The sequence below is a fragment of the Equus caballus genome, chromosome 30, assembly GCF_041296265.1.
Source record: "Equus caballus isolate H_3958 breed thoroughbred chromosome 30, TB-T2T, whole genome shotgun sequence".
Classification (NCBI taxonomy): Eukaryota; Metazoa; Chordata; class Mammalia; order Perissodactyla; family Equidae; genus Equus; species Equus caballus.
Genome location: NC_091713.1, coordinates 36,575,488 through 36,597,089, shown reverse-complemented (window position 1 = coordinate 36,597,089; position 21,602 = coordinate 36,575,488). Strand labels below are relative to the sequence as shown.

The following is a 21,602-nucleotide window of genomic DNA, read 5'->3' as shown; positions in this document are numbered from 1 at the left end:
CAGAGCCCAGCTCCTCACACCCAGGAGACCTATGGAACTTTGACAGAGGGTGTACCCGCTTCCATCCTGCCAGGGAGGCAGAGGACACGTCTACCACCCCACGCATCCCATCTGCTCCCCAGGGACCTGGCCAGACCAGCCGGAGGCGCCAGGCAACTCTGCCCCCTGGGCGGGCATCCCGAGGGCTGCGCAGAGCCCCCGCTCAGAAAACTCGGCACAAAAGAACCTTCATCATCAACTCGGCCACTCGCCAAGAGCAGACTTTATTGTAGGATTTGGCACTAAACCCACACAATTCCAGCCCCACAGCCGAGCACGCAGCCACTTTGCAACTGCACCAGGCATCGATTAGGGCCAATAAGTTAACACAGAGGACGCTCAGGTGTGTAGGGGGTGCTCCAATGTCTCCCGGCTCAGTCCAAGGAGTTCTGGGCTCCCAGGGGGACACGGGGAGGGGTGATGGCTGCACACGGGGGAAGGGGCTCGGAGACAGACTGGAAGGGAATAGCATTCAAGTAGGACATTGGAACATAATGGGGACAGGGTCGACCCCAAAAGTGGCGGAACTGCAGGATGTGGTCTGAGCAGATGCATGCACTCAGGCTCCCTCTCTTCCCCCAGATTCTCCGACCTGTCCTTCTCTCGGCACCTGGGGCAGTGGGTTACACAGCTTTCCATCCAGTTGGGAGAACCGTACCTCTTTTGGGTCAGGCCTCAACATTCTTGGAGCCTTAAACTGTAGTCATAGTTGGTGTCCAAGTGCAGGGAGCTCAGAACAGAGGGGAGGGGGTTTTCCACGGGCAAAATCAGAACTCAGCTCGCTCTAACCCTCCTCACCCCAACTGAGTGGTTTCCCCTGGAAGCAGGAGCCCTGCCTGCATATCTGACCCAGCCGCAGAGAAGGCCCTCGGACGGACGAGCACCAGGGACCACCCGACCGTCTTAGCACAGGCAGCTTCCAGGCCTGTGCAAGGCTCAGCAGCTGGGACAATTAAGAAACGTCCTTAAGGGGAGTATTCCCATGTGTGTGAACATAAGGACTTGCCCTCTTTCAAGGAAACCCAGTCTCAGAGCAGAAGCCCAGCTGGGTGCTTTTCCAAATATTTGTAAAGTTTTGGGTTTTAGAACTACAATGCAAAGCCATTAGAGGGAGTGGCGGACTGCAAGCCCTCACGATGCCCAGAGAAGGTGGTCAAAGGGTGGGCTGTTCCCCACCCACCAACACTACAGGCCAGCCCCCAGCCAGGCCCCCTGAGGCTACTGTCCGTGGAGCCTTGAACTCAAGGCTCAGAGGTCTGAGTAGATGCTCGGAGCCCACGGGGCACAGGGAACGTGGAGTAACTGGGCCCCTAGCTGGGATTCACGGGGTCAGGAAAACAGCAGGGTCCAGGAAGACAATGTTCCCCCAGGACATACGGCCCTTCGACCTGGCGATTGGTGTGTGCATCACAGAGCACATTATAAAGGGGAGAGGAGATTGTCCCCCAGCCCAGCGCCCCTGTGGTACCCAGAGAGCTGGGAAACGGAGGCGTGAGATGCGGCCTCCAGCTGCAGGGGGCAGGGGGGCCAGGGGCTGCTCCCCAGGGGAGTCCTGAGAACCAGGGGGTGGAGCACTTGAGGAATCCCCAGGTGGCCCTCTCTGCTTCGGGCATGCCCTGCCTCCTGTCTCAAGTAAGGAGACAAATGCAGTCAGCCAGACAGACAAGGCCTCCAGTCCAGTGGGCCAGTCTCTGGGGGATACAGCATCATCATATTACAGGGATCTTGAAGGCAAATCGCAAACATAAGTCCTCAAGCCAGGGTTTCTGGACAAAAACCGGTAAAAAAAAAAAAAAAAAAGAAAGTCTCAGCTCAAGGTCATCGACCTGCGATGGGGACGAGGGAGCTGAAGAAGGCACTCCTGGGGGAGCTCTTGGCCCAGCCCTGTATGGAATAGTCCTCCCGGCAGCTGGGCGTCTGGAGCACAGGTCCACCCAGCCATGTCTACACCTGGCTGACGATCTCTCCGTTCTCAGGCACGAAGACTTGCACGGGGCCCCCCTCAGGCGGTCTCCGGAGCACACAGCCCGTGGGCACCTGCCAGGGTCAGGAAGAAAGGAGAGGTCTGTGAGCAAACCAGGTAGAAAGGTCCAGACAGCATGACATGGTCCTTGTCCCTTCGGGATGTTGATCGGCAGCAGCACCAGCCCAGCCACTCGGCCCCTCCCTCCCCCAAAGGTGCTTTGTCCCCCGGGGACCAGCCTTCTTCCATTTTCCACTCCAGCTTTCTTTGGGGTGTGACAGGCACCCTGATCTCCTCCCCCATTCCCGGGCTCCCTTCTCATCACCCTCCCTGTCTGGCAGGTTGGGATGGGCTGGGTCTGGGCCAAGGACAGGCCCCAGCTCGCAGGAGGGAAAAGCGTGTCAGCTGGAGGGTGCGGCCTGGGACTGGGGCCAGGCTGCTGCAGGCCCAGGATGCCAGCTGCGGCCCCAAGAACCAGCGGAGGGCGGGAGGGACCTGCAGCTGGGGATCTCGAGTCTCAAAGCGCAGCCTGTCGGTAACTTCTGGAGCACGCCCCCTGCAGAGCCCTCCGCACCAGGGAGAAAGAATCAAGACTTATGTGTGTCCCCCCTATTTCCAGAAGGGAGGAACTAGGCCATGAAAACCAGGGCAGCCACCCCTCCCTCATGGCAGACTGCTCTCTCCTACAAGCTGTCCCTGGACCTGGTCCCGGGACATAACAATACCCCTTCTCCAGGACGGACCATGAGTTGCTCCAGTTACTGTACAGGTAGCAACTCCCTAAAGGTTCTATGAGATAGGTACCACCTTACTCCCCCCATTGACAGCGGGAGTAACAGAGGCTCCGTGGAGTGCATTACCTTGCCCCATCATATTTCCTATAAGTGGCAGGGCTGACATTTGAACCCAGGAGTGTAATTTCAGGGTCTGGCACTAACCATTATACCACCCTGCTTCTCAGCTGGGCGGTGGGGCCAGGAGTCAGAGAGGAAGTTGACGACAGGCAACCACAGGTTCTGGCTTCTGCAAACACATTCCCTCTGTCCTGGGCCCTCAAGTCAGGAAATGGCGGGGCGGAGGCTGGGGTGGGGGGGGGGTCCTTCAGTTTGGACTCTGATTATGAATTGAGGCTTGTCTGCTTTGTGGATCATCCGCGGAGCCGCAAGAAAAAAAGAGCCTCGTCTCTCTTGGACCACCGCCTCGGCCGTGTCCTGGACATGTGCTCCTGAGCTAGACACGCAGGCAAGACTAGGTGCACCCAGGGGAGTCTAGCACCTTCTAAAGGTGTTTTCGCCTGTCCTTCCTGGCTGGGGATCACCCGGCCCCCAGCCTGCTGGTGTGATGTCTCTCCACGCTTGGACCTGCTGGCGCCGCAGCCCTTCCCAGCTGGCAGGCCGGCTGGCCCTCCCGCGGCCGTACCTGTGGCCGGGGACCCGGGGCGCGCCCCAGGCCCTCTCTCCCGGGCGGCAGGCTGCGCATGCGGAAGGCCCCCTGGCGGTCCAGCGAGTGCGGGCGCGCGCTGCGGAGACGTGCGCGCTCGTGCCACCACCGCAGCTCCTCGGTCACCGCCGCCCTGCTGATCCCCCGGCCGGCCGGGCTGTCCTTGAGCGAGGGCGTCCGCACCAGGCGGCTGCGGGGGGGCACCAGCCACTGGTCATCGCCAGGGCCCCGCACCGCACCGCACAGCTGCCACTCGCCCGGTGGCAGGTGGCTCTGGGCCACCAGCACGTAGCGCGCGGCCGGGACACAGCCGGGGGGCAGCAGCAGCCTGGGCGAGGGGGTGGCCAGCTCCCTGCCGGCCCCCGGGCCCCAGGCCACGCGCAGGCGAGGCGGCTCGGGTGGGGAGAGCGGCCGCAGGAAGGAGATGTCGGGGCTGCTGCTGCCCGGCGAGGTGGGGTGCGAGATGCTGGACACGTCTGAGCCGCTGTCTTCTGAGCAGGAGTGGCAGGCGGGCTGGGGCAGCGGGGGCTTGGTCCGGGGGAAGCAGGAGTCCGGCACAGTCACCGTGTAGTGCGTGGGACGGCGGCGGGGGAAGGCGCTGCGACCCCGGCCCTCGGGACCTGCCCGGAAGGACTCCATCCTGCAGGGGAAGAAAGATGCGCTGAGTCTGGGGGCGCAACTCGGCGCTTAGCGGATGGAGATAAAGAGGTGAGGCAGCCCAGGCTTGCACACAGGCAGGGCCATAGGTCGCACCTCCCCAAAATGGACAGACAGAAGGGAGGGGAGGGCCACCATCTCTCATCCAAGGAGTGAGGCCTCAGGAGAAAGCAACCCTTAATCTCGGACCGCCAGCCTCAGAGGATGGTGAGACAGTCATTTCCGTAATGTATGCCGCCAGTCTGCTTTATTTCCCTATGGCAGACCCCACAAACTCATACAGGGCAGCTGCGGGCAGGCTGGCCCTCCACAGGGCTCCAGCTAGGGCCAGTGGGGGCTGTGTCTGTCCAGACGGGGCACCTTTCATTGACCCCCACAGAGGCGCTGTTTGTAAAATGGCCTGGCGGGACGTAAAATAAAAAATTAATCACTTGACTTGAGAGCAGTTGTCCCAAGCTGCACCAGTTTAGTGCTGCCAGACAAGTGACCCTAAATGACCGAGACCTAGCAGTGCTCTGAGGGTGCCCGGGCTCCTGTGTTGTTCACACTGCCTGTCCTAACCGGTCACTTTAACATCACCAAGCAGCAGCGGGCTCGGAAAGCAACGTACAGTGGATTTTCATTATTCGCGGGTTCTCTGTCTGCAGATTCTCCCGCAGCTAATGTTTCCTGGTAACCTCAACGTCAACCCTCGAGGCCCTTTCGCGATCACTGTGGCCGTGCGTGGAATGGTGGGGAAGCTGAGCTCCCCGACAGGCTTGTTCTCGCTGAGACGGGACAAGGCCACACACTGCCTCCCTGCCTCAAATCTCATTCTGTACACAGATGGCCTTCCGTGGCCTGTTTTGTGTCACGTTTTCCATATTTTTGTGCTTTTTTGGGTGGCTTTGCTGTTTAAAGTGGCCCCTTGGGTAGAACGGAGGTGCCGTGTGGTGTCCTGAGCGCAGGGAGGCTGGGACGTGCCTTACGGGGAAAATATGGGTGCGAGTTCCAGGGCTGTTGGCCGTGAGTTCAGAGTGAATGAGTCAACGATATACACTAAGTCAGGTGTCTTCAACAGAAGCTCACGCAAAACCAGGGTATGTACTGATCAGTTGACAAATGGCATGCCCAGAAGTCCCAGGCACCTAGTGCTATTTCCCCAGGAGCGCCGGCTTGGTATATGCCAATTCCGTGCTGGCGGTGACTTTATAGGACATCAAACAACTGCAAATAATGAGAATCGACTGCACCTTAATGAAAAAAGTGGATTGTCCACCGTCTGTAACCCATGATAAAACAACTGCAAAAGTATCTACAGATCCACGTTCTCTCGCTGTAAGAGCAATGGCAAGAGGCGAAAACTCGAATCTGCTTGTGCAAAAAGGCAAAAATGGAGTCTTTGGAGAAAAACAACTTGCTTCACGAATGACTTGCCTCTGGCTCTGTGGGTTGTGGGGCGGCCTCTATGGGGAGAGGCCCCGAGAAGGGAGGGATCGTCAGGAGAAGCCACGGCACTAGCCATGGGTCCCCCACAGGTGTCCCAGCTCTATCGTAGAAGCCACCGCCCTTCTAAGGGCAGCTCTCAACAGTGGGCCCCCCTCCCCCCGCATCTCGGGGTGCCCTGTTTCTTACCTCAGAGACTGTGAATGGCCCCTCCTCCCCTGCATCTCGGGGGTGGCTGGGGCACTGGTGCGGCCCTGCCGCTGGCTGGGAATGCTGCGGAGGGGGACCATGTGGTAGGTGGCGGGCTCCAGCAGCCATAGGCTGGAGGCACCGGGCCCGTCCTGTGGGGTGGTGGCTGGGCTGCTGTAAAGGATTGGAGACAGGTCAGCGGCAGGAATGCCTCCATTCGGGGGCTCAGGTTGTGCAGAGGAATGGGGCACCATGGAAGGGGACCCCAAAGCTCAACACTCCCACCACCACCAGCTAAGGAGAGTGCTGGCCTCCTGCACCGAGCCCAGCCCTTGGCCACCCCCAGCACGGCTCCCACCGGCTCCCACACTCCCCTCCTCCCCACCCTGACCTGGACTCGCTATTGGATTCAGAAGATTTCCTGTGCTTCTCGTAGGGGTGGTCCAGGCTGGTCTCCTTCCACGGGCTGTTCTGGATCGGGGCCCGCTCCAGGCCCCCAGTCTCAGGTCCTGCTGGCTGCAGCCCCTCGAGGCTCTGGGGTGGGAGAGGCCGGGAAGGCAGAGCCGGGGACTCTGGGGGAGGTTTTGGTGCTTGGGATTCCTCTGCAGGGGTACAAGAAAACTGGTGAGGGCAGCGCCTGGGGTCTGGCCCAGCAAGAGCCCCCACGGCCCAGGCGGCAATCGCGCCCACGGCGGCTTGGCTGGCTGCTCCAGGCCAAGATGCTCAAAAATGTTTTCTTCTCCTTTGAGACTTCCTGCCTCCCTCCCAGCTCTAGTTTGCACCTGCCTCCTGCAAGAAGCCTCCCCAGCTTGACTCTCCTTCGCTCCCACGACTGCGCCTTCTGACCTTTGCTCCTAGGCCGTGTCTGCAGCTGGCCTTCTGTTTACCCATTCTTCTTGTTCCTGCCACACCCCTGTGCGCCGCTTCCTTATTGCCTGGGTGCTGCCCTGGGTGGGACTGCACACCTTCTTGGCCCACCTTGATTCCACCATCCTTAAGGTTTGTAAACAGGGTTCTTAATCTGTGCACTTAGGTTTCCTGCTACCCTCTTTTCCAAAAGGACAATGACCATGGCCAGATGGCTTGGCTGTGACAGGTGCATAGTGACACAGAGCCCAGGGCAAAGGCAGGGACGCCGGGACCCAGAGGCAGTGCTGGAATTCACCTCTCCCTTCCCCGGCAATAGGATGGAGCATCGAGAATGGGACCGTCCGCACATGCCCACCCTCAGCCGAGCCCAGGCAGGGGCATAGGGCACTCAGAAGTGAGTGGCCCCCTGGCTCGACCAGCTCACGAAAGCTCCCTGCTCACTTTAAAGGCCTCACTAGTCAACTCTGCTGGAGCCCCCAGGTCTTGCAGTGGGAGCCCCGCCCTGCTGGCAGACCCTACACGGCGCTCTCACCTTCCTCCAGGAGCAGCCCTTCCGACAGGGAGCTGTCATCGGAGGCACTGAGCTCTGGGAAGGCAAAGGAGAGAGAAGAGATGGAGGTGAGAAAATTCACCGTGGGACTGGGGACCCAGCAGGACCTCGAGGCCCAGCCCTGAGCCCCTCCCTTCTCAATAGCATCCCTTATCAGGAAATACTGTGTGTGAAATACCTTATCTGGCGTGAGTCTATTACTTGGAAGTAGAAAAAAAAGCAGAAGTTAGGAGCGAGGAGATGGGAAATGCTGGCTCTGCCGTTTGCTTTGCAACCTTGAATAAGCCATTTCAATGCTCTGGGCCTCAGTTTCCCCATTTGTCAAAAAAAAGTCAGGGCCTCCTCGGACAGTGGAACGGAAAGGCAAAGAGCCGTTTTGGAAGCCCTTGGGGTGAGAAGAACTGCGATAACTTTTTCTATAGTCTTCTGCCATCATGGATACCACACAGCTCCGGGACCCCAAATCTGAGACGTCCGGGATCTCCGGCCCCAAGAGCAGTGCATCTGAGCTGGGGGCCGTGGGACCAAGTCAAGTTGGGGTCTGGCTGGCTAGGTAAGGAAGGTTCTCCAGTGAGTTACACGGCATGTCACCGGAGGACACGGATTGGGGCATGTCTGCCTGGCACAGCAGCTGCTGTGACCCAGGACATCAGAGGGAACTGACTTGCCATGGCCCCCTCGAGCAGACCGGAACCCGCGGATGTTGACACGATGCCTAACGTGACCTGGGAGGGACCCACAAAGCATTTTGAGCTGTCTGAGACAAAGACGAAGCAATATGAAGGATAGGTAATATTTCTACTGCACCCATGCTTTTCTAAGCACTTTCTGTGCATGAATTCGTGTGATCCTCATCTGTAGCCTGTAAGGTAAATACTGTTATCATTTCCACGGAACGGGAAGCCCAGGCTGAGCGGGGTGGAGTAACGCGCGGCTCGGGTCGATCCGCCACAAGGTGGTTGCGTCAGAATTCACACCCAGACGGTCTGACCAGAGTCTGGCTCTTCCCCACTGCCATTTATCAGCTCTCCGATTAGCTAGCGTCTAATGCACGGGTCATTACCCAGAAAATTCCAAGAGAAGTAAACATTTCCAGCCCTCTTAAAAATCCCTTCTGACACGGATTGAGAAACTGCAGGCCCGTGGGCCAAATCCGGTTAACGGGCTGTTTTTATACATAAAGCTTTATTGCAACCTGCAGCTGTTTATACAACAGCTGGCTGCTTTTGTGCTATGAAGGCAGAGGTCAGGGAGGTGTGACACAGACCGTACGGCCCCCAGCGCCTAAAATGCTTCCTCTTGGTCCTTTACAGGAGTGTGTCCACTTTTGCTCTACAATTTAAATGAAATGCAAACTTGACCAGAGCAGTTCTTAAGCCTCGTAGGGCACGCTAGTCAAGGAGCTGGGCCGCTCGACGAGCCGGCCGGCCACCCTGCACTGGGCTCCCCCCAGCCTTTGCTTTGGGGTTCATTGGAGGAGACGCCCTCTCGTTGGATTCTGGCTCCCTGCCTCTGATCTTTTACAAAGACCTGGAGAATTAAAGAGTCTTACTTTTCACAAATGTCAAGTTGAAGCAACTGTGGGACACTTACTCTCCTGGCCCAGGGATGCGAGTGGGGTGGGGTCATGCATTGTGGTTTGAGTCTGTGGTCTGGGAGAAAGACATCACCCCATCATCGGTAATCTTCACATAAACAAGCAGATCGGGGTTCCACAGGCCAGAGAGGCACAGCTCAAGAGGGGAGTCTGGAGACCCACTGCCTGTGCCTAGGCGGGGGTGGGCAGACCACATCAACGTGCTGGCTGAACACCAGTGGCTCCCGGGGGCTGCTTGCTCACCATCTCGGCCACACTGCCCCTACCCAGCCCGGCTCAGCCCCGCCCGGCTCAGCCCCGCCTGGCCCTCAGTCCAGCAGCGATGCAGAGCGCCCCCAGTGGAGGGGTCACCACAGAGACGAGCCCCACAAGCTCTGAGCATCCTCAAAGGCTGCCCTGTCCACACAACACCGTAGCCACTAGCTGCATGTGGCTATGTTAATTTAAATGAATAGCATTTCAAATGCACTTCCTTGTTCACACCACCAGGCCCATTTCAAATGCTCAACAGCCCCACGTGGCTAGTGGCTACCACATTAGACAGCGTGAATGTAGGGCATGGCCATCATGGCAGAAATTCTCCCAGACGGCGTGCTAAAGGCAGGCGGGGTCAGTCAGCGGCCGCCCTGGGCACACCTGTTCCACTGGGGGGCAGTGCTGGGGGCCTTTCTCCTCAGGCCGCCTCGGTGAGCTGGCTTCACACAGCCCTGCCACCTGCAGCGTACCAGATGATGGCTCCCACCTGGCAGAATGACGTTCCCAAACTGAATAACCCTTCTGTGGGGACCTACGGGACAGGGTGGGGTGTCTTGTTTTTCTTTTGTTGTTTGTTTTGCTTTTTTTTTTTTCTTTTTCATTCAAGACACCTTTCAGCTACTAAGTTTTAATCCCCTTCTACTTCCTTCTTTCAGGGCAGAGGAGTCATGGAACAGGAATTACTTGTCTAGAATGGCCTCCCCCCGAGCTCCCAAAGCAGGACACCGGCGCCCAGGCCCGCAGGCCCTCGTGCAGACGGGGCTGGGCAGTGGAGAGGGCAGGCTCTCTGTCCCGTCTGGAGAGCGAGAGTCAGCCAGCTTCCTTCCCCACAGCTCTGAAGGCAGAACATCTTTTCCATCAGAGCCTCAGAGACCAGGAGGGTCGTCCCGCAGCCAGGCCAGGCCGGAGCCACTCGACCCAGAAACGTCCGGCCACCTGAGCCCGGGTCGGCTCCATCTCCCATATTTACTGGGTCAACTGTCACATGGGGGCACCTCCTCCCTCGTCCTCTCCTGCTGGCTGCCGCAGGTGACTTGGGAGGTGTCTGGTTACACCCTTTCTACCCTAAATTAGAGAGTGTGTGGGCACAGGGACTCCTGAGACAGTCACCTGCCCAAGGCACGGGCCATGGGCCACGGGGACCGGGTGGGGCTCTGGGGCTTCTATACAAGCCTTCCCCTCAGGGAGTGAGGGGAGGGCCACTCAGCAAAAATCCCACTGAGGTGCAGGGGCTGGAACAGGAGCCCACAGGGGTGGGGGAAGCAGACAACTCTCCCAGCCCCGTCCTGCCCCAGGGCCCTCGCCCCCTTCCCTCCTCCAGCTTCCTCCCGAGAGGCCGGGGGGACCGGGAGCCATGGGCAGATGCCCTGGGATCGGAAGGGAGGGCAGCACGTTTGACCTGACCAGCTGAGCTTGGGTCAGGAAAGGGAAAGTCACCCCTAAGCGCTCAGAACTACTTGTTGGCAGGTGACTGGCCTGGAGGCACTGATGTCCACTGGCGGTTGGTCCTGGGCACAGACGGCTCACTGGGGCACCACAGCCACCGGCCTCTGGGATCAGACCAGAGGGCAGAAGGGGAGGGACTCCACTCTGGTTCTAGAAACTTAAGGGATTGTGGGGTGTGGCACTGGTGGTGCCAGATTTCAACCCAAACAGCCGTGGGTGGCTCTGGGCCCCTGAAACAATCCGGTGAGCGGTGGCACATAGCCAGTCGGCCACCCGGCCAGCGGACAGCACACAACTCGGAAACTCAGGCTCACGGAAGCTGCACGCTCGATGACCCCAAAAGCCACCTCCCTGTGGGCCTGGAGGTGGGACAGCAGACCTGGGACACTGCTGTGGGATAAACCTTTGGGATGGGCTCGAGGTCGGCCCGGGGAATGCCTTCTGAACCAGGAGCCTGCCTGTGGGCGGTGGATGCGGAGGAGGATGCAGAAGAAATGTTTTCTAAGGAGATAGGGGACAGGCTCTCAGGGGATAGAGAAGCCCTACTAAGGCCCCTCAGAGCTACAGAGGGTGCAGAGCGGGTGGTGGTGGACCCGGGAAGCGGGTTCCCCAGCTGGAGCAGATTTGGAACGTTAAACGCAGCGTCAGACACCAGGCCATGCTCCCCAAAGGCCACACAGTGTCCCCGTGCCCGCCCCCCCCGGCCCACAACTCCCAGGACGGGGGCTCCGGGGAGCTGCTCACCTCGGCCCAGGGGCAGCGTGGTGGCGGGCGGGGGCCCGCTGTGGCGCCGCCGCTCGCCCAGACAGCGCTCCAGCTCCCGCAGCTTCTTCTCCTCGTGCAGCAGCGCCAGCTTGCGCTGCCGACGGGCCTGCCTGCCGAGGTTCTCCTCCCGGCACAGCCGTCGGGCCGCCTCGGCGATCTGCAGCTGCAGGGCCAGCTCCCTCTCCAGGCTGCTCAGGGGGTCCTGAGGGAGGGAGCGCAATGAGGCGCGGGAGGGCGAGGGGGCCCGGACCCCGTGCCCTGGACCGCAGCCCGAGGCCTGGGAAGCAGACAGCATCCTCAGATGCGGGGCAGAGGGTGGAGCGGTGGGAGTGCCCAGGCGCAAACCTGTTGGCCTGCAAAGCTGGCCCGGGGACCCACCCACCAGCCTGACCACAGAGCCAGAGGGTGGGAACCAGAGTGGGACTTTCCCTCCTGACCCCAAAGGGCTGGGCAGGCGAACCCAGAGGAAACTGCCACCATTCACACGATGGGGAAGGGACGCTGGGGCCGTGCCACCCACGCCGCCTTCCTCCTGTGCTGACAAAGAGGAGGACAGCCCCGGGGGCCAGAGGGATCTGTCTGGACAGCCCAGTGCCTCTCTGGACTGGTGGGTGAGCTCTTAACTGACCCTCTGCCCACCGGGGACCAAACCCAGTGTGCTCCCGGAGTCCCAGCTCTCGGGTCCCTGTGGTGGCACAGCTTCCCCAGGGCCACATGGACTACACGTTCGTAGGTGCCCTGGTCACCTGGAGCCAAGCACCCTTCTGGGGTGGGATGGGGTGGAGTGGAGAAGGCACTGTCTCCAGGAGCTCCCCACTGCAGGCGGCGAGGTCCTGGCACAGGATCAGCCCTTGGGGACGGGGACGGCTTCCTGAAGCCCCTTACCTCTCTGTGCAGGGCCCGCTCGTCCAGTTTGTAGGCTGCTCCGATCCTGCGGCGGACCCTGGGAGCCTTCTCCCCTGGTTTGAGGGGGTACTCTACTGGCAGGGTGCCCGTCAGCTCCTGTGGGGGAGGCAAGGTCAAACCAGGCCCCACGCCACCGGCCCAGCCCTTGGCCACCAAGAGTAGCCTGTCCACCGGGGCCTGCATTGTCTGTGCCCCTCCAGAGGCTCCTACCTGCCTGCACCCCATCCTGTCACCAGGGTTGTCCCCCTGGCATCTTTAGGGTGCCCTCTGCACTCGCTCCCTTTTTCCTTCACACCTCCTTCTGCTCGCCTCCTCTGGGGAGCCAGCCTGACCCAGGTCCCAGTTCCCACATCCTCCGTCTCCTGCTCCCTCTGCAGCTTCTCTCATCCTCCCTTCCCTGTGCCTGCACCCCCACCCGACCAGCTCTCCCCTCCCCCAGCTGCCCAGCACCCAGGTCCAACTCCAGGTACCACACCCCCGTCTGGTTTCCAGAATCTTGTCAGGAACGGAGTTCCCTTCCCGCAGCCCCAACATCCCAAAGCATGGCTCCAGGGCCCCTCAGAGGAACCCCGAGTTCGCGTGTGCGGGTGGGGGCCGCCGAGCTCTCACCGCCTCCCTCAGGCAGAGCCTCCTCAGCTCCTCCAGGCAGGCCTCCAGCCGCTCCTCCAGGGCCCGCTGCTGCTTGCGCACCGCGTGGGTCAGCTCCTTCATCGGGGACACCGGGCTGTCGGGGCCTGGGGGGCACGGGGGCACGCACTTAGGGAAGCCAAGGCCGGGGGGGGGGGGTGAGCATCTCTCAGACACGTCTTGGCCACCCTCGGGGAGCACGCACAGCCTCACGCCTGCCCAGGTTACAGGCCATCCGCGCGGCCTGTGTCATCGCCGAAAATCACATCTCTTGGCTGCCCAGGGTGACAACATGGCAGCTCAGAGGGACAGGCAGGCCCGCCAGTGGCGCAGAGGGCCTTGCGGTCAGAACTCGGTCCGTGCCCTTTCTACCCTCCACCCGCTGCAGTTAACTTCTTCCCCGTCCACTTCTTCCTCCTCCTCCTCCTCCTCTCTGTGTCTTTCACACACACACACACCCATCTTCTCTTGTCCTCTGACAAGTCTAGGCCAGATTAGGCCCACAAACTCGGGCCAACCTGAGACAGGCCCTCTACACTAGCCAGATAAGGTTTTTCAACTTCTTTGTAACCCCTGGGGCCGGAGTTGTACATCGCGGGTACCCGCTACAGATCGGATGGACACTCCAGGCCAGAGCCTTCCAGTATCTACTCTCCGGCCTGCCCCACCCTTCCCCCACTCCATCCTGGGGCGTCTCGGCCTGGCCAGCCCTGGAGCCGGGGACTCACTCAGGGACTCAGGGCTGGGGGCCCAGACGGCGGCATTCCCCAACCACTCACCAGACTGCAGGATGATGCCACTGTCGGTGTCGCTGATCTCATCCTTAGTCTCCATAGTGGATTCCTGGGAGGAGGGGGCGCACAGCAGGGAGGGGTGACGCTGCTCCCAGCCTGAGCCAGGACGTGTAGGTGGCCTGGAGTTTCCCCAGCTTTTAAGAGAACAGTACGAGAAAGGAGCTCAGGAAGGAGATGTTCGAGGCAGGGGCAGAGAACGGAGGACCATGTCTCTGGGGAAGTCTGGCAGCGGCGGGGGGCAGCTGAGAGAGGGCTCTGTGGGCCTCGCCAGCAAACCTGTTCTCGGGGGCCCCTGGCCCTCTGCTGGCCTCCTTCCGAGGGAGGCCTCTAGGCCCAAGGGGGTCCACGGCAGTGTGGCCACAGGAACCACTGGGACCAGGGAGAAGAGCAAAGAGAGAGGCTGAAAAGGAAGGGTCAAGAGAAGGAGGGGACACCCAGGGAGGGAAGAGAAGCAGAAGGGGAGATGGCTGTCCCCACGAGGCAGAATGTCCTCAGCCCCAGAGCCCACGTGGGTCAGGCACTGCAAGAAGGGACTACGCTCTGGGCGCTCGGCCATGGCCCTGCTCTGGCCCCCAAGTCCCACCCTGCACGGGGCATCCATCTGAAGGTGGTGCAGCCCCTCTGTGCCAGCGAGATGCCCACAGCTCTGACACAACTCTCAGGCCGCCAACAATGCCTGGGAGACCCCCCTGGGGAGTCGGCCTGGATCCCTTGTGCTCCATGTCTAGGGGAGACCAGGGGTTGGAGGAGGCGTCAGGGTTGCTGGGAGCTGAAGCTGCCCCAGGACAGGAGGGAGATGGCCCGCACGCCTGCCTCCTTGTCCGCCCAGCAGGCACTGGTCCCTGGAACAGCACCTGCGCCTGCCCCCTCTCTCCTGGGAGCCCACGCCCGGCCAGGGCCCAGCTGGCCGGGGCCAGCAGCTGTTGGCGGGAGTGGAGCAGGGGGAGGACGGGCGGGGCCGGTGGGCCGTCTGGAAGGCCAGCCCAGCCACCTCCTCACTGAGTCAGCCCGTTGAGCAACAGTCCCAAAGTCCTCCAGTTCCTGTCTGGAGCTTATCCTCCCGGGGGCACCGGCAGGGGCTGGCGGCGGTGGGGGGGGGGGGGTGCGGCTGGGGGGGCATGTCCAGCCTCAGGTCAGCAGCAGGGAAGAGAGGCCAGCATGGCACAGCCGAGCACAGGGAGGCAGACAGGGCAAGGGGACGGCTGATGGCCAGGGCCCCGACAGCACAGCTGCCTAAGGAGACTGGAAGAGCAGGACCAACCAGGGGCTGAAACAGACCAACAGAAGCAGCACAGCCTCTCCAAGTGCCACCGGCACAACGACTAAAACATCGCCCTGAGAACAGCGGGTGCCTGCACGGTGGGACTCCAATCCCCAGGGAGGGCTAGAGAAAGGATGGTGGGTGAAACAGAGAACAGTTTCTGCGGGGCCTCTGCAAACCCACCAAAGAGATGGGTGGTATGTCTGGGAGCCCAGAACGGGTCCCCAGGGAGCGTTCCCTCTGCCGGCCAGTCCCTCCCCAGCCCTCCTCCCCCTCACTGACCCCCACCGGGGAGGGAAGGGCCGACAGAGGCTGGCAGCTCCCCCTCCCACCTGCCACCCACCTGCCAGCCCCTGAGCCTCCCTGGAAGCCAGGGGCAGGCCCAGCTAGCCAGGGGGGCTTCTGCTTGGACGAGGGAGGAGGGGCCACGGATGGGAAGGCATTAATTAGTCACACTGGCTAATTAATTATTAACCACGAAGGAGTTGCCTTGGGAAGTTGTGACAACTCGGCCCTGGCCTCTCAGGGGAGAGTGGGGAGTTAGAGGGTCCGAGGGTGGGGCTGGGAGACAGCCCCCCACCGCACGCCCCCTCTCCCCCAGTGCCCACCTGCTCACCGCCAGGGCCAAGGGCAAGGCTCAGGCCTTTGCAGTGCCCACTCCACCCCCGGGCCAACCTGCTGCTCCAGGTGGGACAAAGAGCACAGGCCCGGAAGTCGGGAGCCACAGCCCCTGGGTTCTGTCACCGCGGGTGTTATCCTGAGAAGTCATCTTGCCTCGCTGCCTCCTGACCTCACAGCCACAACCAAGGTGAGCTCCGTCGAAGGCCCCTCCCAGCTGACCTCTCTTGGACCTCGTCAGGCTGGGCAGGAAACCCGCACGGCCGTGGAGTGGACCCCGCTCTGCCCTGCGGAGGCTGCCCTCCACTGTGGGGACCAGCCCCAGGGCCGCAGGCTCAACTCCGCTCCCACCTCCACCCTGGAGGGATGGGTCTGAGCCTCAGTATTTAAGGCGCTGCTTTTAGCCAAAGGCAGTTCGACACAGGAACCCCTCCCTGCCCCGGACCCCAGCCCCAGGCCCCAGGACAGGCCTGAGCAGCAGTCCCCTGGACTGAAAACGTCCCAGAAAAAGGCAGAGGGGGAAAGAAAGAGGACAGAGGGAAAAAGGGGGTCACCAGTGCACGTTCCCTCAGGCCGAGCCACTGGGGACTCTCCTTATCACTAATGTCCCCCGAGGCTGGGTCTGGGGCCTCGCTCACCCCTGCTTCCCTTTCTCCTGTGGAAACAGGCCTGGGAACTACGGCGACGGGCTCCTCATCGGTGCCCCCACCATCCCTGGGCCCCAGACATGAGGAGAGGAGCAGTGATGACAGCCACTGCCTGGGCGCCCCCCACTCCCAGGCCAGCCTGCCCCTCAGCCCCAAAGACGGCTCCAGCCTGCCCTGCCCTCACCTGCTTCTGGGTTTCGGTCCAGGAGTCCCGGAAACAGCCCGTGTTCCCAGGTCAGGGGGCTGAGGGGCGCTGCATGTCGCCTCAGGGGCCCCCAGGCAGTGGGCCAGCCTCCCTGTGCTCTCTACACGCTGGTGGCCGGCTCTCCAGCTCTCCACACTCTGGTGGCCGTCGGTCGGTCGGTCCGTCCCTCCCTCTGGTCCCGCCTGCCCGCCCACCGTCCCTCCCAGGGAAGCAGGTTTCTTGTTAGGACTTGAGTCAGAGGGGAGGAGCAGGTGAGCAAGGCCTTCCCAGAGCCACTCCTGCCTGCCTGCCACGGCAGTGGCCTCGGGCAGCTCCGGGCCTCTGTGCTTCCGGGGGAGCAGGCAGAGAGGGGCTCCCCAGGGAGGACCCCAGAGGAAGGCAACAGGGTCCTGTCTTCAGGGCCTCAAGAGACCCTAGGGCCACGTGCTGGGCTACAAGGCACCCTGACCCTACAGACCTCAGACGGTCTGCCCTCCTGTACCTCAGCTTCCCTTTCCAGAAACCGAGGCCCCCAGAAGCAGGGTGACAGTCCACCATTCATGGGGAATACCAGCCAGAAACTTACAAACTGACAAAGACAGGTCACTGCTCTCCCCACACACTGAAATGGAGACCGCATCAGGTCAAAAACCTCAGGAAAGGCAGCGACCCTGGAACTCCATATGGGGAGGCTCTGGGGTCCCAAAGAAGGCCAGGCTGTTCTCTTCTTATTCCAGACATTCCCCCCACCCCAGATCATCAAGGCCATCAATTATTTATGCCCACACTCTACAGGGCCCATGGAGAAATGGCCTGAACCCCAGTCCTGTGCCCTATTCCAGAGGAGGGCCACTGTGACCCCAGGCTCCAAGCCGGCTCACCAAACACAACTGGATCAGAGACCAAAATGGAACTTACTCCCTACAAAAAATAAGCGCCCATGTCTCCACCGCATCGACCCTCAGGCAAACTGCAAACTGGCTGGAATTCAGCCTATTTCACCAGGGGGAGGCAAGGGGCGAAGCCACCTGTCGCCCATCCCCAGCAGACTGGAAAACAGAGAGAAATGCTGCAGACTGGGGACAGAACCTCTCAAGGCCTCATCCGCCCACCCCCTGCCCCCATCCTCGGATGCTCCCACCCCGCCCCCTCTCCCTGGGGTCCCAGCCCCCCAGCATATCTCTGGACTGCTTCCCTCCCCCAGCCAGAAAGGCCACGCCACCCCCAACCCATCCCCCCACCCCCACCCCCTCAGGGCAGGGATGATGGAGGAAGTTGCTCCTCCTCCATCCAAGCACCTCCTGTGGAGCGGAGAGCTGTGTCACCAACAGGGCTGCCGTCTGCCCCCTCCCCTGCCCCCAGCGACCCCCCAACCGCCCCTACACACATTCCCGGTTCACCTTCACATTGCTATACACGCCCTCTTTCCAAACAATGCCAGCCCAGAGTCCTGCAGCCTGACCACCCCCTTCTCTCCCCACTCTGGGGCTGAGGGGCCCCAACTGGGGACGCCCCCTCCTGTGGTGAGGCGCCCGCCCTCTGCAGGGTCTTCCAAAGACCCAGCAGCACCCCCCCCCCAGTCCTCCGCAAAACAGCCTTCCCCCTCCCCTGGGGGTTTTCACATTCTTCCAATGTCAACTCTGGGTGTAATTGGCACCCTTCCTCCACCTTGCCCATCCCCCAGCTCCAGGTGGGGGGTGATGGAAGCTTCTAGAATCAGTTCATAGCCTATTTTTTAATCATAGAATAAAATCAAGAGGATCACTAAGAGAACCAGTTATACTGAAATACAGCTTTAAAACAAAAACACAGTAATAGATATGCCTCTTTATTGACATTAAACAGGATCTGGCTATGGGTCGTCTCATAGACGGGAGGAGTGTAAACAGGATTTTGTGACAGCTACAACTGCGCGTGACACGAAACCATCTGTGGAGTCTGTTGGCGGCAAAGACACAAGTAGTGCCATGGTTTCCCGCCTTCATAACCGAAGACAATGCTAAAGTTCTCTTAAAGGTTGGTGAAAAGTAAAGATGTGGGGTTTTTTCCCATCTAAGATCATGAACCTCTGAATTCCATCCAAGATGCTCAGGTGCCTACGGACCCAGCTGGTAACCTTCACCCTCAGGGAATTCTCCCATCTCTTGAGTTGCGGGGAATCTGACCGTCTCACTCATTGATCGCGTGGAATTCTCAAAGCCCTCTTGCTCCCTCAAGTTCACACGCTGAGCTCCCCGGCCCAGCAGGATCTGAGGTTTGCAATGGGGCTGGCAAACCAGGTCCCCTAAGTGCCCCACATCTGCAGGACCTCGAGGTCTGCCCTGCCATTCAACTCAACACATCAACAGGCAGGTGACACTCCAGAGGCCAGCTCAGTGCACTTCTCGCAGCCAGTCCGGAAGGGGGGACAGTGGCCCCAGCCCCAAACCCCAGAGCATCAGCACCAAAATCACCAGTTGGTGACAAAGTGGGGTTTCCTTGCATAGCATCAGCGTGCTTGGAATCTGATCTTTGAAAGAAGGAGAAAAATCGGTTCTCTCTGGGGTTTTCAGATCCTAAGGAAAGGCCTGAATCAGAAAATTTCCATCCTCTGTGCCCATCCGCTCTCCAGTCATTTCAGTTCCTTCTTTAAAGTTCCTTCTGTTGCACGAGACTGGAAGTTCTTTCAAGCAAGGGCCTCGTCCTACCAAATCCACATCCCCACCAGCGCCGCCCAAGCGCAGTCCCTAAATGAATTAACGACTCGAGGGTCGGCCGCGGGAGCCCACAGTGGGGAAAAAAGAAGGGGACTACCCGGGCCGCTCCAGAAGGGGCGGGGGGTGGACGTGCTTCCCGGCTGTTTCCTTTCTCCACGCTGCTCCCTCCCCGCTGGGAAAGGTGCTCGCCTCCAGCAAGCGATGGTGGAGAGGGCCGGGACCGGGGACTCCACGCCGCCTGGAATGCGCCCTGAAACCAGACCTCTAGGCTTTCCCTGAAAAGCGCCTTTGTCCGGTCCAGCCCGCTCCCCTCCCCCCGCGCGCCCTCCGCATCCTGGCGGCCCGAGACTTTGCTCCTTTTGTTTGGCTGCCTTCCTGGCTTCCCGGAACCTGGCCGGGGAGCCACAGGCGTGGGGAAGGTCGAAGGAGAGAGGTTGAGGAGTCGCAGACGGGCACTTTGGGTAGCAACCCGCAATTCCCATCCCTTGGTAAATTACCCCATTCCGTGGAGGGCCGCCGCCGCTGAGGCCGAGGCCCGCGGGGTCAGGGGCCCCTTCCTCCCGCTCCCGCGCGCTGCGCCCCCCAAGTCCCCCTTACCTGTCCCATGGAGCTCGGGCGCCGCCCGCCTGCCCGCGCGCCCCCCGGTCCAGCCTCGAGGCTTCAGGACACTGGAGTCCAGCCCACCCTCCCTCTCCCCGAGCTGCCCCCCGGCCTTCCCTCCCCGGAGGTATTTCTTTTAACTTCGGCATTTGCAGCATCCCAAATGTTAAAGATCCCAAGACATCTGTCCCCTGGGGCATACCAAGGCCCGGAGGAGAGAGGGGAAAGACGCAGGAGGGGGTTCGAGAGTCCGGGGCAAGCGTCGGGGCGGGGCCACAGGTTGGGGTGCCGAGGGGCCAGCAGGGGTGGAGGTGAGGTGGGGACCCCGGCTCCAGGGCCCGGGCTGCCCCCCCTCCTCCCGCTTTCGGACGCGCGCGCGGCGGGCCCCCCCGCGCCGCCAGGTTCCGCAGCCCCGGCGGGAGGCGGCTCCATTCCCGGCCGCGCGCCGCCTCTCCTCCGCGCGCTCCGGCCCGGCCGGGGGCCGCTCCGTGCCCGGGGACCCCGGCGCGATCGCGGGAACCGAGGCGCGGGGGCGCCTCGCCGTCCCCTCCCTCGTGCGCACCGCGGCTGGCCGGGCGGGGGTCGCCCCTCCTCCGGCCCCGGCCCACTGCCCTCCTGGGCCCGGCCGCGGAGCTCGGCCGGGAGGGCAGGGAGACGGCCGGTGGTGAGCGCCTCCTGCCGCCTCCCGCGAGCCAGTGCGCCCGTCCGTCCGTCCGTCCGCCCGTCCGTCCACCCATCGCTCGCGCGCACGCCCCTCTTTCATCCGCTCGGCTGACAGTTACTGAGCACCCAGTGCCCAGCACGTGGACCGGGATCCCAGTTCCTTCCCCGAGGACCCTCCAGTCCAGACGAGTCATCAAGCAGCAGGGTCAAGGGAGCGACGGCCAGCACCGGGGCCGGGAGAGGGGCGGCCTGCCCGGCTCCTGGAGGCCCAGCCCTGGGAGCTCGGGAGGAGGAGGAACGCGGGGCGTCCGTGACGGGATGTACAGAAGCCGAGTGGCAGAGGAGCCGCAGGGAATTCGGGTGTGGGAGGAGGACGAGGGAAGGGAACGGAAGATGGAAGAGCCGGGAGGCGGAACTGGCAGGCAGGGGCCTCTCAGGAAGCAGGGCAGCTCTGGGTGGTTGTCCAGGTTGCGCACCACACTGAGAGGGAAGGCTCATGCGTTCTCCAGCCACCCAGCCCCGAGCCTCGGCCAGAGCTGCATCTCCCTCCAGGCGGTGGTTTTTTCTAATTTGTACAAAGGCACGAAATGAACTAAGTCGGCTGAAGAGCCGTGTGGACCAGGTAAGGATTTAAGGGTTTTGTCCTGAAATTGAGGAGAAGCTACTTAGATTAGTCAGATTCTCTAGAGAAACAGAACTAAGAACCAATAGTAGTTATCGTTATCTATCCAGCTATTGAGAGAGAGAGATTTATTTTAGGGAATTTTTTCCTGCTATGGGAAAGGAGGATGACTCCAAAATCTGCAGGCTGGAGACCCAGGGAGCAGCTGCGGTTCAGGTCTGAAGGCAGTCTGCTCCAGAATTCCCTCTCCATCGGAGGAGGTCAGTCTTTTTTTCTGTTAAGCCTTCACCTGATTGGATGCGGCCCACCCCCATCATGGAAAGTAAATCTGCTTTGCTCAGTGTCTACTGTTCCTTTAAGTGTTAATCTTATCTGAAAAACGCCTTCACAGAAACATCTGGAATAACGCTTGGCTGAATATCTAGGTACCATGGGCCTAGGCAAGCTGACGCATAAAATTAACCAATACACTCCCGAAGACCATCAATCCAGGAGAGAACCTGGGCCGACCCATACTCACTTTTGGATCACTTTGGTGTGTGAGCGATTGGAGCGAGGCGAGTTTGGAGACAAGGGAAAGCATGGGCAGAGGGTCATCCAGGCAAGGGGCGAGGGGGCCTGAACTCATGTTGTGGCATTGGGGGAGGGGGGGGCGTGGTCAAGAGCTGTGCAGGAGGTAGACCAGGGCTCACTCTGAGCAGATCGAGTAAGGCCGTGCAGTGAGGGGGAGGGAAGAGTCGGGGGTCCCCAGGTGTCTGACTTGAGAGTCCCGTGTCAGATGCGTCCCC

General features: G+C 61.1%; 1 protein-coding gene across 2 annotated transcripts; it reads right to left on the bottom strand.

Annotated features, from left to right (window-relative positions):
- Window positions 1-231: 231 nt before the first annotated feature.
- On the bottom strand, window positions 232-20,499 carry INAVA (innate immunity activator). Of its 2 annotated transcripts, none has more exons than XM_023632482.2 (10): window positions 19,527-20,499; window positions 13,509-13,657; window positions 12,712-12,836; window positions 12,082-12,198; window positions 11,176-11,398; window positions 7,116-7,169; window positions 6,105-6,315; window positions 5,714-5,887; window positions 3,422-4,082; window positions 232-2,076 (listed from the first exon to the last, which is right to left on the bottom strand). In XM_023632482.2, exons 1-10 carry the CDS (start codon window positions 20,384-20,386, stop codon window positions 1,984-1,986), a joined length of 2,667 nt encoding a protein of 888 aa, XP_023488250.1. In that variant the 5' UTR covers window positions 20,387-20,499; the 3' UTR covers window positions 232-1,983. The 2 variants fall into 2 exon arrangements, with proteins under 2 accessions (XP_023488250.1, XP_023488251.1); XM_023632483.2 differs by lacking the exon at window positions 19,527-20,499 and adding an exon at window positions 16,234-16,626.
- Between the last annotated feature and the right edge of the window lie 1,103 nt (window positions 20,500-21,602).

What these genes read in the sequence shown, in the direction of transcription:
- INAVA (XM_023632482.2), bottom strand. Translation starts at nt 20,386, where the DNA reads ATGACTCGTCTGGACTGGAGGGTCCTCGGGGAAGGAACTGGGATCCCG. An exon ending in AGCGGGCCCTGCACAGAGAG is followed by an intron (nt 11,399 to 12,081) that starts GTAAGGGGCTTC and finishes TCCCTCCCTCAG; the next exon opens with GACCCCCTGAGCAGCCTGGA. An exon ending in GGCCATTCACAGTCTCTGAG is followed by an intron (nt 4,083 to 5,713) that starts GTAAGAAACAGG and finishes CTTCCCCTGCAG; the next exon opens with GATGGAGTCCTTCCGGGCAG.